The sequence below is a fragment of the Scedosporium apiospermum genome, assembly GCF_000732125.1.
Source record: "Scedosporium apiospermum strain IHEM 14462 chromosome Unknown SEQ_SAPIO_0088, whole genome shotgun sequence".
Classification (NCBI taxonomy): Eukaryota; Fungi; Ascomycota; class Sordariomycetes; order Microascales; family Microascaceae; genus Scedosporium; species Scedosporium apiospermum.
Window position 1 is genome coordinate 2168192 of NW_015971789.1, and position 16013 is coordinate 2184204.

Sequence of the window (16013 nt, forward strand, 5' to 3'; positions counted from 1 at the left end):
CCGCAGTAAAAAAAAAAAACCCCTCCGAATTTGGCTTGTCACCCGCCCGGAATCACATCCGCCTGCCTGCCCGATATAATACCTAATCGCCAATAATGCATCCGTCGCGCCAGGCCTACGTCGAAGAGGCCGAGGCGGAGGAGAGGAGGGGGATCGCGCTCGAGGATGTACCAATGGACCATGACTACGATATCCCCGCGGGAGGCGCAGGGATAGCGCCCGAGAAGGCATCCGCCATCCTGTCATCCTTCAACCGAAAGCGCTTAGCAGCTACGATCGCCGTACCCACCGACGACGGGCGAGTCCGCGCGAGACTACGAGAACTAGGAGAACCGATAACGTTGTTCGGAGAAGGACCCGCCGACCGAAGAGATCGTCTACGGGAGCTGCTCACAGTCCAGGCGGAGCTAGCGAGCAAGCAGGAGGCTGGCGGCGATGTGACGATGGAAGACGTCGGAGAGGAGGAGGAGGAGGAAGAGGAGCAGGAAGAGGAGTTCTATACCAGGGGCGGACAGGCGTTGCTAGAAGCGCGAATCGACATTGCGGAGTTCTCATTACCGAGGGCCAAGCGCCGCGTCGCGTTTCAGAAGGAAGAGGCGAAGATTCCCCTCCGGACACATGTCAAATTTAGGAAGCAAGTGAAGGAGAAACTCCACGGCTTCGAGCTGCAAGGGTCACAGACGGCAGGAGATCGGCACGTTAGTATGACGAGGATATCACCCGACGGAAAGTCGGTGGCGGTTGGAAATTGGGGGGGCACGCTCAAGCTCTTCAGCCTGCCGGATTTAGAAGAGGGGAAGACATTTAGGGGCCATACGGGGAAGATTAGCGGGATCTCGTGGTTCCCGGGCGCGACACTGCCCGAAAGCGGAGTTTCTTCGGATTCGGTCAACCTTGTCTCGGGAGGTGCCGAAGGGCAGGTTCACCTCTGGTCGCTGACGCAAGACACGCCTAAAGCAACGCTCTCCGGCCATACCCAGAGGGTCTGCAGAGTCGAGTTCCACCCATCGGGGCGCTACGTCGCGTCGGCTTCAGAAGATACGTCCTGGAGACTATGGGATGTCGAGAAGACTACGGAACTATTATTGCAGGACGGTCACTCGAGGGGCGTATATGCCGTCGGGTTCAACTCGGACGGATCTCTGCTAGCGAGCGCCGGCCTGGACAGTATCGGCCGGATCTGGGACCTTCGCACGGGGAGGACGATTATGATATTAGACGGCTACATGGACGGTCACATAAAGCCTATCTACGGTCTCGACTGGGGCTCCGACGGCCACCGGGTCCTCACGGCCTCTGCTGACGGATGGATAAAGTGCTGGGACCTTCGAAAAGTGCAGAGGACGGGCGGCATTGGAGCGCACACCAGCGCGGTGTCTGACGTGAGATGGTACAAGGGCTTAGATGATCCACTGGACGGCGTGCCACCGGGCGTTGATGAGAAGGGGGCGCAGCTGCCGATGAAGTCGGGCACGTTCTTCGTCTCGAGCGGCGTGGATCGCAAGGTCAAGATCTTTTCTGCCGATGACTGGAGTCTTATTCAGGAGCTGAGTGGGCACACTGGGCCGGTCGGTAGCGTGGATATTAGCAGGGACGGAAGGTATATCATCAGTGGAGGTCACGATCGGACGATTAAGATATGGGGTCGGAATGATGGAGAAGGACTGTAATAAGCAACAAAGTTCATATTTGATGGAAATGATAGAAGTGATGGCGGTAGTGGAATTCACAGCGGTGTTAATATACCCGACTAGAAGATAGTACAGCTAGGCCCGGACAGGAGCCTGTGAACAATTATCTATGCCCTCGGCGTGGATTGAACTGAGCTAAGCTGAGTCCTCTGGCGACGGAGTCCGAGTGTGATTGCATACCTGCTCTTTATACACAGGTAGCGTCTGGTAATACTCTCCTCAGGCGGAGCCTCCATACTGATGCCTGGTCGCATGCATAAGTGGTGTAATTAAAAGGAAGTCATCTGGTTTCAAAAACCTAGACAAAAGGGAAAGGACATCCGTAGTGTCTCGAAAAGAGCGGCACAAAGTAGATGACACTCACATCTATCTTCTCTATAAAATCGAGAGAGAAAAAAATCGAAACGAGGAATAAAGAAAAAAAAGAATAATAGGCAAAAAAAAAAAAAAAAAAAAAAAAAAAAAAAAAGGGTGAACGGTGCCTGACGCCTCAATGATCTGTCAAAACCTTGATGTGGCAGCTGCAAATCAGTCCTCGCGGTTCTGAGGCGTGTTGTTCTGGGGCTTGAACAGGGGTCCAAAGCCTTGAATTTCCGCTCAGCTGGGCATCTCCAGAGGTCTAGACTCTATTTTTGGGCCGCCAGAATGAAGCATGTGGACGTACAAAGGAGAAGTACTTCATACTCCCGGGGAACAGTGGCTGATGGGCCGGGGTACCTAAATGTCCCGCCTAATTTAACCTGCCGCTTAAGTACCCGCCATCCAGGGCCCGTGTATTTCCTGGGGAGAAATGAGATTTAGGCGTATTCTGTCCTTTATTACTGGCCCAATTGGTTCAAATTGGTGGAGCATGTGAATTGGCTTCGATCTGTGCTTTGATTATTTTTTCCTCCGCCAAGGCGCTTTCCGCTTTTAGCAGGCCTTTAGAAGCCCTGTTTCTACCTGCCTCCTCCCTCCTTCCTTCTGAATTTTTTTTTCTTCCCTTTCCTCACATCCCAACAAGCCTTGGTGAAAACCAGACAACAATAGCAGACACTAAATCTCCATTCTTACGACCCCGAACTTTACATCGAATCCCACTGTTCCTCAATGCATAGGCTCCGACGGCCCTACGAATTCTCCGGTCTCTTCTTCAAGTCCCTCATGCTTGAGCCCAGCTACCAGAACCAAGTCCGAAATTTCCAGTTTGAGCTCCGAGCTGACGCTGAGCGCCGACGAGGCTCGCTTTGCGCTGCATAAGATTGATCGCTGCTGCGAGAAGCGATCATTTATTTACTCGAGCCGCGGCGCTCGGGTTTTTCTCTTTTGTTCTCCTCTTCGAGGACCGGTCCGCGGTATTGCCGGGGGCGTGGGGTGATAATATAGGAAGGCCACCCGTCTTCGCGGGATCGTAGGACGACGACGTCCCGCTATATAAAGCCCCACCTTGTCACGGCGATACTAGACGACGACGGGCCAGATGTCGGCGCGAAGTGTCCCCGCACTAACCACGGTGCGGGGATTTACCGGGACCCCCATTACCTCGGGCGATGAGGACTCCGACTATAGCACTGCCTGCGAAACGCCACCACTCATCAACCGCCGCGGAAAGCCCCTCCTCGGCGATGTAGTCAGCGCCAACTGCAGCCCTAGCATTCGGGCTACTGCGTCCCCCGCCGTGTCTGGCATCGCAAAGCTCCGCCAGGCTATGGAACCGCTCAGCCTTGATTCGACCTCTCGCGCCAGCACCATGACCCTCAGCGGGAGCCAGCTAGGATTGCCCCGCTACTGTGGCCCTACCAACGGTATCTTGAGCGTCGACATGAGCCGCTGTGGTAGTCGCGACACCCTCCACAGCGATGGCGGCAGCGAGGGCTCTGACAGCGGTACGACGAGCTATGAGGTTAATCTCGAGAACGACTTTGTCAGCGAAACCGTCCCCGAGAAGGCGGGCATGTTCGGAGCCATTGAGGGTGGCTTGGTCGCTCGACGAAAGATGACTACCGAGGACTTTGAACCTCTGCGATGCCTTGGAAAGGGCGCATACGGCACCGTGATTCTCGTCAAGCAGAGAACCACCGGCCGACTCTACGCCCAGAAGCAGTTTAAAAAGGCGTCTCTCGTCTTGCATAAGAAGCTTGTCGAACAGACCAAGACCGAACGCCAGGTGCTCGAATCCGTCAACCGACATCCCTTTGTGGTCAAGCTTTTCTACGCCTTCCAGGATCAAGAGAAACTCTACCTCATCCTCGAATACGGTATGGGCGGAGAGCTGTTCACTCACCTGACGACCGAGAAGATGTTTACCGAGCCCGTGGCGGCTTTCTACATGGCAGAGATGCTCCTGGCCATTTCGCATCTCCACAATGACTTGGGAGTCATTTACCGTGACTTGAAGCCGGAAAACTGCCTTCTGGATGCTGAGGGACACCTGTTGCTAACGGATTTCGGACTGTCCAAGGTCTCTGCAGAAGATAGCGACACCTGCAATTCCATGCTCGGCACCGTAGAGTACATGGCCCCCGAGGTCGTCAAGGGTCAAAAGTACGGAAAGGCTGTTGACTGGTGGTCGTTTGGCGCACTGGGCTACGACCTGTTGACGGGCAACCCACCCTTCCGAGGAGGCAACAACGCCAAGATCCAGGAGAACATTCTCAAGCAGAAGCTTGTCCTGCCCTACTTCCTGAGCCCGGATGCCAAGGATCTTCTGACCCGCCTGCTGAAGAAGGACCCAGCAAAGCGCCTAGGAGCCAAGATGCCGAAGGACCTCCTGTCCATGAAGAACCACAGGTTCTTCCGCAAGATCAACTGGAAGAAGCTCCTCGCCCGGGAAATAACCCCTCCCATCCAGCCCTTCATCACGGATCCCGAGCTGGCGGAGAATTTCGACCCTAGCTTCACGGAGCTCGCCCTCAGCCCCGTCGTCACGTCCATGGACCACTGGGACGACCTGGCGGGCAATGGTGAGAAGGAGGATCCGTTTGGCGGGTTCAGTTTTGTGGCTCCGAGCAGTTTGCTGGAGCGTCATGAGTTTGGGCTAGGCGTTACTTTCTGAGGAGCGTTATGTGTTTTCATGTTACATGTTTTATTGAGCGGCATAGTAAAGACGAGGTTCGTGACTTTGTCTGGCAGCTTTTTTCGTCGAGCATTGGTCCGTTTTTGATCCTCTTTCTTCTGTCTTTTTCCTACTTTCATTCGTACTCAGTTATACTCGAGTTTCTGCTAGATCTTTTCTCATTGTCTCCCGGTCCGTGGAGTAAGCGGTGCTACGTAGGTATGACCAGAGAAGCCGAAACTGCTACTACGACTTACGGAAACGCTCCTCTTGCAATGGTCTTCCCGGAGTTGGGGCTGTTCTGCCCAGCATGCGGATTTTTCTGTTTCCTCAAATATCATCATGTGCGATGAGCGCGGGCCTACGTTGTCCCATCTTTGGTGTGAGGACCTACATCTCTCTTCGAGAATTTCTTCGATTCCACGTCGATATAGATTTCCATCCCGTACTTCGTCGGAGAGCCTCGCCCTCTAAAACCCTGTCTCTACACAGTCCGGACCTAGCCCGGGAATGCTGCAACCGGCGGTTTGCTTGACACAACTTTGGCAACATTGCAAACGGTGATGCTCTTATTGAGCTTTCAGGCCGCGCCCATCCGGGAGTTGCCCACGACAGAAGGGGGGAATTGTACCAATCCGAGGTACTCTAGGCACGTCTTGAAATCTGACAAACATCCATTTAGGTCACTATTGTGACTCAAGGAGTAGCATCGCGACGAATGCCCTTCCGATCCCAACGCGCTTGGCATCAGTGAACAACTAACGAACGATCAGGTTGATCACAAGTACCAACTATAACTTATAAGAGACTAGAACTAACCGCCCACTTACATGTGGTGTTGCGATTCTCGAGAACGATGGAGCGCGACGCATCATCATACTAACCCTCCACGACAATCGTTTCCTTGCCCAATCGAATGCTATGAAGGATAAGGCAAACTGCTACTATCAAATAGCAATCCAGGCGATATTACGAATAATGACACACCACTACCTCGACCAGAGCCTCAGGCATGGCCCGTTCCGTATGCAATTCACAGATCTCCGCCAAGGGAATCTGATCGTTGACGACGCATGGAATATCACAAGTCTTATTGATCTTGAATGGATATGTGCTCGCTCGCCACAGATGATTGACATACCATATTGGATTGCCTCAAGAAGCATCGATGAAATTTGCTCCCGTGACTATTTGGCCGAGTACACTGCGGCTAGAGAGTCTTTCATGACAGCGTTTAAGGAAGAAGAAGAAGAGAAGGCGACTGGTGGCCTGTCTAACACTATAGATAATGCCTATTTGTCTAGGGCTACCTGGTTCTTCCACGCCCTGGATTCCATTAATGCCATGTATCTAATTTTCGAGAGACAGCTCCGGCCTCAGTTTATCTACTCCTTCCCAGAGCGAGTGGATCCATACTTTGCCGTATTTTGGACTCGGCAGGTCAAAGACGTTGTCGAGAGAAAGCTACAGGAGAAGGAAGAATACGACAGAAAACTCAGGTAATGTTTCAGGTTGGGGCAGGGGCACTTGGTGGGGAAGAGCCCCAGAGAGACCAAAAAGCCGCACCACCTAGCGAGATTAAATAGGACTGAAAGCTAAAAAAAAAAAAAAAAGGGAAAGAGGTAGTAAAAGAGACAAATACATATATATCAGGAGAGAAATTCCCCATCAGTGCTTTGCCAACAACCAAAGATCCCTAAACCTGCTCCCCTCCACCTCCACAAGCTCTGCCGGTCGGCCCGTCTCAACCACGGTCCCCTGATCCAGGACCACGACGGAATCAAAATACTCTACCACCATCTCCAGCCGGTGTGACACCATGACGACGGTGTAGCTTGCAAATTCCCTCTTAATGAGGTCCTGCATCGCCCTGTCCGTGTCGCGGTCAACGCTGGAGCTCACCTCGTCCAGAAGCAGAATGCCACCGCCGCCTCCGTTCTTCCCACTTCTCCTGTCGCGTACGCGACGCCGGAGGATCGCCCTGCCTAGGCTGAAAAGCTGCCTCTGGCCGGAACTGAACGACTCGGCCTTCATCTCGGCGTTTAAGTCTTCCGCTGTTGCCGTGTCCCTGAGCTCTCGCGCGGAGCTGGCCTCCGTTGTGGGAGTAGCAGCAGCAGCACCGGCCTCGCGGACGAAGCCCTCCAGCTGGACGATGCGCAAAACATCGAGGCATTCATCGTCTGACGCCATGCCCAGAGGGTCCAGGTTCGCGCGAATTGAGTTTCCTCCGGGAAGGAACACGGGATCCTGTGGCACAGCGATGATGCGCTGGCGGAGGGTGGCGCGGTCAATACGGTGGAGGCCGAGGCCGTCGATTGTTATGTTCTCTGCACATCCGGGGAGTGGGTCGAGGAGTCTGACGAGGACTAGGAAGAGCGAAGATTTCCCACTACACGCATAACGAAATTGTGAAAAGAGCAGTGGTCAGCAGAAAGCTTTTCGAGCATGTCATGCCAAATAGGTAAAGAATGAGTCAATACCAACCTTCCAGTTCGACCGCAAACGGCGACCTTTTCGCCAGGCCGAATGGATACTGAGAGGTTCCGAATAGCCATAGTGTCTGGCACCTTTGAGCTTTTCTCATCATCTTCAGTTCGAGGCAAATCCGGCCGTCCAACGCTGAAACCAGACAGACCCATACCTGTCAGAACTTTGATCATACTTAACACAATATAGCAAAAACTTACTCATACGAGGCAGAAACGTCCCGAATCTCAATGGCGCCTCTCGGAGGCCACTCCTCCGGCGGCTTTACATCCTCACCCGGCAAGTCCTCAGGCTTCACCACCTCACTGAACGTTTTAAGTCGAGCCACAGCGCCTATGGATGTCTCAAGCATGGTGTAGGTGATAATCAAATAGGTTAGCGTTTCGCCAAAGTTAATTAGCATGACGAGCGATGCTCCGACGAATCCCGCCGACGCGGAGAGCTGCGTGGCCAGGGAGACGAGGATGACGGCGATGGCGGCCACGGTGAGCTGCAACACGACGGCGAGCCATTGCTGGATCATGGCGAGGAGATATGCTGGACGCTGGGACGTGTTGAGGAGGCCATTGTTGCGGACAAGGTTTGGCTGGGACCACCCGAAGGCGCGGATTGTAGCGACACCTTTGATTGTGTCGATAAAGTGTGAGCTACATTGTATGCCCGTTAGAAAATCGGCAAAGAAGAAAAACAAAAGGAGCCGCAACACAGCGTTGAGAAGCTTCTTACTATAGTGGGCTTTTCGCCTCTAGGTCAAGGAGTCGCATCTGGCGAGATGTCCGCAGATAGAACTTCTGAAGCATGTAAAGAATGAACACGAGCACCGGGTAGCTAGAAGCAAGATACGGTGTCGCCACGGCAATAACACATGCCACGCCGACAAGACTGAATGGTATAAACGACATGTTGAGAAGCGAGTAGGGCAACTCGCCATCGATTAACGTCATGTCTTGCGAGAACAAGTTCGTAACGATACCAGTATCGGTGTTGGTGAAGAAGCTTAGCGGGGCCGTGATAACTGTTCGAAGCGCGTTCTTGTGCAGGGCAGTGCCAGTAAGAGTGACTAGCGAGATGAGGATGGCGACGCCGGAGAGCCCGATCCATATGACCTGGGATGTCCGAAGGAGACCAAATATTCCAATGTAAAAGGAGTTGTCTCGCGATAGGGTATCCGCGGCCCAATATCCCATCCAGATAGTGGAGAAGTTGTCCCCAAAGCCATAAAGGATGCCGGTAATAAGGATAACCAGAAGCATACTTTTGCTAACTGCGCCGAAGTAGTGGGAGTATACCCTCCAGTCGCCCATCTGTCTAGCCTTGTCCAGGTGATGTGCTAGGACCTTAGGTTTCTCAGACTTCTTGCCCATCGGCTGAGACGAGTCGGATGGCTTCGGGTTCCCGCCATCTTCGTCCTCTATGTTGGAACCCGACTTAGATGAGTCCGAATCGGAAGCTTCGACACCAAGACTCTGGATATACATCTGATTCTGCATGAGGTCTTGGAAGCTTCCTTCTTCAATAAGTCGGCCGTCGGGAGAGAGAGCGAGTATGTGGTCCGCAGTTGGAAGGTGTCGTATCGAATGTGTGCATAACACGACGGTAGCGCCACGACGTCGGAGTATACCATCGGGCCCGAAGACACGGTTGAAGACCTCTGTCTCAGTATCGTTATCCAAGCCGCTAAGGATGTCGTCGAAAACAACAAAATTGGACTCGAGATACAGAGCTCTGGCAAGAGAGACGCGCTGCCTCTGTCCCCCGCTAAGCATGATTCCATTACTGCCGATCCGAGTATCGTGGCCGGACGGCATCTGTGACACATCGATGCCAAGCCTCGTAGCGTCGATGATTGCGTCGTACTTGGACTGGTCCAAGGAGGAGAAGCCGATGATGTTCTCCTTAAGGGTTGCGTTTAGAAGGAAGGGGTTCTGTTCACAGAAGCCTACACCTCCTCCACATCCTCGTCCTTGTTTACGGCCCGACTTAGGCGCGGATCCGAATTCGTCCAATGTCCATGTAACTTCACCGCTTGAGTAGGGCATCTCCCCAAGAAGAGCGTAGCAAAAGGTAGACTTGCCAGAAGCTACTGGCCCAACAACCATAGTCAACTTGCTGGCGGGAATCGTGGCGTTGATATCTGACAACGACATCTTACCGGCCGTCCAGCCGAAACTACCATTCGATATCCTAACAGCCAATGTTGGCGTCTCCAAACATTCAGCCGCATTGTGTACCTCGGTGATCGGCTCTTGCTTCTCTGAAGCCGTTGTGGCCAACTTGCTAGTTTTCAGGATGCCCACCGCAATGCCATCGGCTCGCTCAATCCGTTCATATGCTGAATCAGTAGAGGATTCATCACCGCTAGGCTTTAATACGCCAGATCCAGGGTAGGCGAATTTTCTGTAATCCACCCGAGTGTCTGCCTCGAGGAAACTTTGGATTCTTGTCAAGCACGTAAACGAAGCTACAAGCCCCGGAAAAGTCTGCAACAGCATCGAGAGCGGCGCGGCGAGAAGCAACAGGTATGACATCGAAGTGTAGATAGTAGTGGTATCCAAGGTGCTGGACGTCACAGCAAACGTGAAAACCGGCGACAAAGCTTGGGGCGCTATGGCGATCATGGCTGTAAGGAGGAGAACGATGCGCCACCTGTTGCCCGCCTTGATGTCGGCAGCCCTAAGGGACTGGATCGTGTCGGCGACGTGGCCTACCATGCCGGTAATCTTGAGGCCTTTCATGGTGCTGATGGCGGTGGTAGTTAAGCCGACGCGTTTCTGAATCACCCCCATCCACTCCCTCTGGCGCTTTGCAGAATAGCCAGAAATCCACGTTATTCCAAGGGTGCATATCAGGATGGTCACTATAGGGGCCACAAAGGCCGCGCCTAGATGCCTTTGAAGTAGCCAGCAGCCGATCCCAACCTCGATCATACTGCTCCAGAGTTCGTGGATTGCGTAGAAGCCGCGCACGACCCTCTCGACGTCAGTACTCATGAGAGTAAGTGCGGCTCCGTCGCTACCTGCCGTCAACTTCGCTTCCGTCGTCTTTTTGTAAATTGCGGAGGCTAGGCAGACTCTGACCATGTAGAGAACTCTAAATTTGTAGTACTGGTAAAATGCGCCGAACACGGCCATGCCTACGTATATGAGCAAGGCCGCTCCGATCAGCCCGTAGCCGATGTTGTGGTTTGGTTCGTCCGTCGCTTGGGATTCTTGAAGATATCCAAGCAGCCTCTCCAAGAAAAGGGGCTGCATGAACTTGAACGCGATTAGTGCCACTCGAGGAGCGATAGGCAACAGCCACGGGACGGCGAGGGCCCTTGCAAGGGCTTTTGCCAGTGCAAACCTGGCTGGACGATAACTGGGCGAATAGATTTGACGCTGGAACTTTGGGAATAAGGTATCGGTGCCCATGCTAGGATCCAGAGGGTACAAGTCCTCAAGAGAGAGAACGGTTCTGTAGCCACGCAGAAACAGCCTGTTAAGCCACGAATACACACTCAGGCCGAATAGGCCATTTGACTCTTCCGGACTATGCTCGGAAGCGTCCCATCGCACCCACCGCGACTTCCTCTGCGCTTCGAGGAGAAGCAAGAATGCTTTCGCTACAACCGACGATGTGAAGAGCCGTGCGAAGATAGCATCTTGCAGGTTGGCTGCGACGAGCCAGGACGTGCGGGTCTGAGCGATGTCGAAGAGGAGAGTGAGCAGGACATAGGCGTTGAGAAGAATCGAGGGCCGTGGACTCCTCGAGTGCTCGGCATAGGACAATGCGAGCATGAACAGAGCCGCGGCGAGAGAAACCGCTGTGGCGGCGATGGATAGGCCATTATCAACCCTGCCATGTCCCACCGTAAGGAGAATCAGAAGCGAGAATTGCAAGGTCGCGTAGACCGTGATAACAGCCTAAGCACGGTGCTATTAGACAGATCAAGTCCCTGCCCTTAGACTTAGAGGAAAACCTACAAGCTTTGTGAACTGAAAAAATGTGCCAAGGACGACACGAGGCTTTTGGTACAGGTATGCCAACCTTGCCAGGCATAGCGCAATGAAAACGGATCCCGGGATAACCGCAAAACACAACCTCTCAAACATCAAAGTGAAGTCGAAATCATCGCGACATCCTCGAACATTCGGCCCCAGAGAGTCGTCATTCAAACAAGTCTTGGGATCCATTTTGAAGTCATCCGAATAATCAGCTTGTTCTCTGCCTCCCGGTTGACGGATTGGATTCCTGGGCTCGGCTATCTCGTATCTTTCACATTTAATAAAAGACGAAGAATTGTCTAGTGTAGGAAGCAGATGTCAAGTTTGTCGATGGAAACATCACCCATTAACCATCCGGAAGCCCATCCGATAGTAGCATTGCTGTGCCGTACGAAATGTTGATGCCTGGTCTCGTTTATTAACCCGCCTGCACAAGAATCCTACTTGTGAATGACGGGATCGAGGACCCTTTGTCGGACCAATGAGAACAAGAACCATCAATCGACAGACCCAACAACTGAGATAGATGAAAGAGGAAGGTGTGAGCGCAACTTCCCAGACAGTCATATCAATATGGATATATTCCACCAAGGCCCTGTTCAAGCATCTATATCGGTTGAGAAATGGACAGCATGTTTCTATCGCGCGCAGTCTGTTTGGACTGCTGGACGAAGCACATCCTACTTGCCTCGCCTGGAAAGGCGCCTGGATTAAGCGCAACGGAACACATTTGTGTTATCAAGCGGTGGAAACGGTAGGATTTCAGCCACCTAGGAAGTGCGAAAAGGTAGAACCAGCCTTAATAATCGCCGATATGGCTGGGGCAATCACGAGGTTGGCTTGCTGTAAGTTTGCCTCTAGGCTTTAACGTGTTCTATACATTCTTGCGGATGAGTGCAGGGTATTCGTCATGAGAAGCGGTAGTACCGAAACCTCTTTACCGGTTCGGAGGTAAAGACGGTCGATTTGCCCGGACGCGGGAGGCAGGGTGAGCGTGGCGGAACTGGGTAGGTAAGAGGCCGTCAAGGCTTCGTCCGTTAAGGAGCGCTTAGTACCTGTTCGAAAGAGCCCGGTTCCACTGGTCGGTGAATATTAAGCAAAGAAAGGCTATCACCCAAGCCCATATGATACTTGAATTGGACAGAACAAGGTCGGGGGAAAACGGGCTCCGAGGGGAGGGATCTCGAGGGCTCGCGGTCCTTCATGCCAGCCCGCCCCAGCCGTCAGCCTATAATTATATGCCGACCAACAGTTCCCGTCTCCGCGATATCTGTCTGACTTGCTCAGTCGAAGGAGCGTATTCCGGGATGGTGTGCACGCCCCGGTTTTCCGTCAAGAGGAACGCATAGCAAAGTGAAAAACGCGTTATGGCCTCGCAACTCCACGAGGCCAGCGATACGGTGATGTGGTGGCGGTGCACCGATCTACCCAAGGCCGGTACGGTACCCGAAATCCCAAGACGCGAAAGTAGCAAAGCAACAACAGGCTGGGGTCTCGCATAGGTCCCAGCGAAGATCATATATTATGCGTGTGTCCCGCTCCCCGCAAGATCGACCACAGCCGCTGCTTTTCTTTCTTCGCCTTTGCCCGGGGCATGGAGATGCCGAATAGGGTGTCTGATTTGAAACCCATGCGGGATTCTACCATCATTCTCGAAGGTTTGCCTCGGTTCGTCATCGATTCTTCATCTGCTCCTCGTACCAACTCTCCCGGCCTTCATTAGTGTGAGCTTCCAGGTATCTGCGGTTCAAGACCGTCCAAGCAAGATGTTGGTGCAGAGGAGAGGATAGAGCGAGGAAGGTAGATTGATCCGAGCTAGAGCTATATAGGTGGTCAATTGCTGTCATTTTTTCACTTTGGAGATATTCCTCCAGTCTTGGATTCGAAGAAAACAAAAATTCAGCTCAAATTGAAAAACTAGACAAGAATTCGAAGAAAGATGGGAATGGGCTTGAGGAAAACTGCAAGCGTCTTCCAATCATTGATGAAGAAGACTACTTGCCTGAGCTTTCCTAATGTTTTCTCAACAGCGGTCGGTGTTTGGATCGATGGTGTCCTTCTCTTCAATTCTCGGCCAGTTCAAGTGATCAGTACCTTTTCCATTGTTGCGGGAGAAAGAGAGAACGATGACATTGAAACTCACTAGAATTGACGGTCCCTGACCTTGACACCATGTCACCCGAGAAAAAAAAAAAGGTGTAAAAGTCCTCCACTAGTTTCGAACCGACAACCTCTCTGAACCTCCCCTCCTCCCTTCCTCCACAGAGACACATCACAGCCGCAGAGACCCCAAAGGAAGACTCGAGAATCCCTCTCGCAGGAAGGGGAGAATAAAAAAAAAATGGGTGCCCTAGAGATATACAGACGATTTAGCAAAAAAAGAATTCCCACTTCTCCCTCCCCAATTCCCAATTCCCATACCCATATTCCATTTCCTCCACGTCTCATGGTTTAACCAGACCGGGTTCCACGCCGGCGCCTTGCGGAAGTAGTTTCAGTGCGTAACCGCTCGACCACTTGAGCTTCCATGAGACGGTGAGAATCCAGAGCCAAATTCTCATATATAGCACATAAGCCAACAACCGCCAACATTCTCGGGGAAGGTGCGTTCTAAGCGAACTTCTACTTAGTCACGGCACCATGGCGGGCAACCAAAGAGTACAGGGTCACGCTCGACCAGGTCAGGATCGGAAGAGGGGACGCGGCTCAAGAAACCCTCGGCCATCTGATCCTCAACATACAAGAGACGCACTTTCACCATTGGGGCTTCGTCGTCTACCGCTGCACGTATGGTGATGATGATAAATAGCGGCGTTATCTCAACTCTATGAAAAGCCAAATCACGGACAAGTTGAATATATCGGGAAGAGATTTACTGCTCCCCCACTACCAGGAGTGGACAATCGTCGAGGACCAGGAGAAGCTTGAAGGCGCGTCGAAGGCTCAAGCCCGAGTACTCTTCTCCGACTGGGTTGCCAGAGCTAGCGTGGAGAGGGACGGTCCTAGCGTCGATGAGGCGCGAGTTCGGGAGTTGCCTCGATTCAATTACTGCCTCCGTGTGGATCGGGAATGCCTCGATACACTCGACGCATACGAGGAGTGGGATAGCATCCCAGTTGAGCCAGGAATGGACCGGTTCGCTCTGAATTTCAAGAAAGGGCAGAACCCACCAGTCGTTTGTGCCATTATGGACAAGAGCTGTGCACCCGAGGGGAAGGGTGAAGACGGTTATCCTTCCCTTGAAGGCTGCACTAGGTATTACCTAGGCTGCATCTCTATGGACGTCAGCGCCGTCCCCGGTCTCTATGATGACCTTCATCACTTTGGCTTAGTTCGTGGACTAGGTGAATACGGACGACCACCACTGGTGCATCCCGACTCGACGGCCTTAGCAGCATGCCGTATCCAAAGTGGAGTGTTGGGCCTCGGTCTCCGGTACTATCGCCCGACAAACCGCTGTAACCCAGCTCATCCAACCGGGGATGGTGATTGCGTCTCAGTCAAGCAAGATCCCATGTCTTTGCTCGGCCTCGACGCAATGTGTCGGAATTTTCGCTACAGCTAATATCTCACGGGTATAAACCATGCATTGGATCGGATAATAGATGACGTTTTTGGAATATCATGACTAAATACGTGCGACTTCAGCTTATCGGCTACGCACGCCGCGCAATGCTGAGTAGATTCCTGGATCAGTTCTGGAGGATCCGTGGCTACAGGCCGTTGAGTCGCCTCCACGAAAAAACACGACGGACGCATAGATACCCCGATCCATATTGATATTCTTCTTTCGCCTCCGCCGGCTTGACCCTGGTTAGCTGGCCGATCCTTATCCACGAGACAGTAGACTATGATGACTAGATCCCGCGGCTTTTTCAACGAATGAGCAAACTGCTGAATGTAAGCAACGTCAACGGGGTTCGGAATGTCTATGATAAACGTGCTTGTACTCGCCGTGCTTAGTGTTTTATTAACGTTGCGGTTCAAGTTAGCGGATACAGCTGTAGTAGTGATAAAGTCGATAACATATCGCTATGACACTACGCTCATACGAAGTTTGAGTGAGCCCACTTCATGTCCGGTCTAGCTAGCTATAATAAGCTTACGCAAGCTATCAAGCATGTGGCTCCCTTCACGATGGCAGTCTCATGCACTCGGGGAAACATCCGTTCGATGCTCTCTACCAAACTCTCCGATCCCGCCGACATGCAAGGGCATCGCTAATTTACGAAGTTGACTAGTCCCATCCTGTCCATCTTGGACAGTTAGGGTTCAACCTGGTGGAAGAAAGTTGGGAACCATGGGCCCGGCCGGTCGGCTAGAATATCTACACTAGTGCCGTGTGCTGCGCCCCGTCTATACTCTGATAGCTTAATGCTTGTCTGCTCAATCCCCGGTGTCCGTGATGATTCCTGTGGGGGCATCACCCTATCACCGGGCGAGGAGCTGATTGCGCGTCCTGGTGGCTTTTTTTCTCGCGGTGATGCTGGGGAACAGGACCAGCCAGCTAGCGTGGTCGTCATTGACCTATCACTGCACGAGTGAATGAGAGTATCTAGAACTTCTCATGGCGAAATACATGACTTCAACTGGTCCGGGGAGATACAACCTGGACTCCCTGTTGTCTGTACAAGCCCGAAGTACACACCTAGACACGCGGCCACGCAGCATCAAATGCAAGACTGTTGCATCGAAAGACAGAAGAAGCAAAATTATGAGGCATGACGAACGGGTCAGGGAATTCCAGGGATCCGGCCACTTTAATCAATTATTGCAGTCCTCAACCAGACACTAGAGAACAGGTGATGTGATCTTTGC

At 52.6% G+C, this 16013-nt stretch overlaps 1 protein-coding gene and 2 pseudogenes across 1 annotated transcript; 2 read left to right on the top strand and 1 right to left on the bottom strand.

Moving 5' to 3' along the window:
* Positions 1–95: 95 nt before the first annotated feature.
* On the top strand, positions 96–1670 carry SAPIO_CDS3576 (annotated as a pseudogene; the record flags this gene model as incomplete).
* A 1480-nt stretch (positions 1671–3150) lies between these two features.
* On the top strand, positions 3151–4725 carry SAPIO_CDS3577 (annotated as a pseudogene; the record flags this gene model as incomplete).
* Positions 4726–6393: 1668 nt separating this feature from the next.
* SAPIO_CDS3578 (ABC transporter) lies at positions 6394–11384 on the bottom strand (the record flags this gene model as incomplete). Its single annotated transcript, XM_016786343.1, has 5 exons — positions 6394–7114; positions 7210–7344; positions 7413–7859; positions 7939–11114; positions 11175–11384. 5 exons carry the CDS (start codon positions 11382–11384, stop codon positions 6394–6396), a joined length of 4689 nt encoding a protein of 1562 aa, XP_016644349.1.
* Between the last annotated feature and the right edge of the window lie 4629 nt (positions 11385–16013).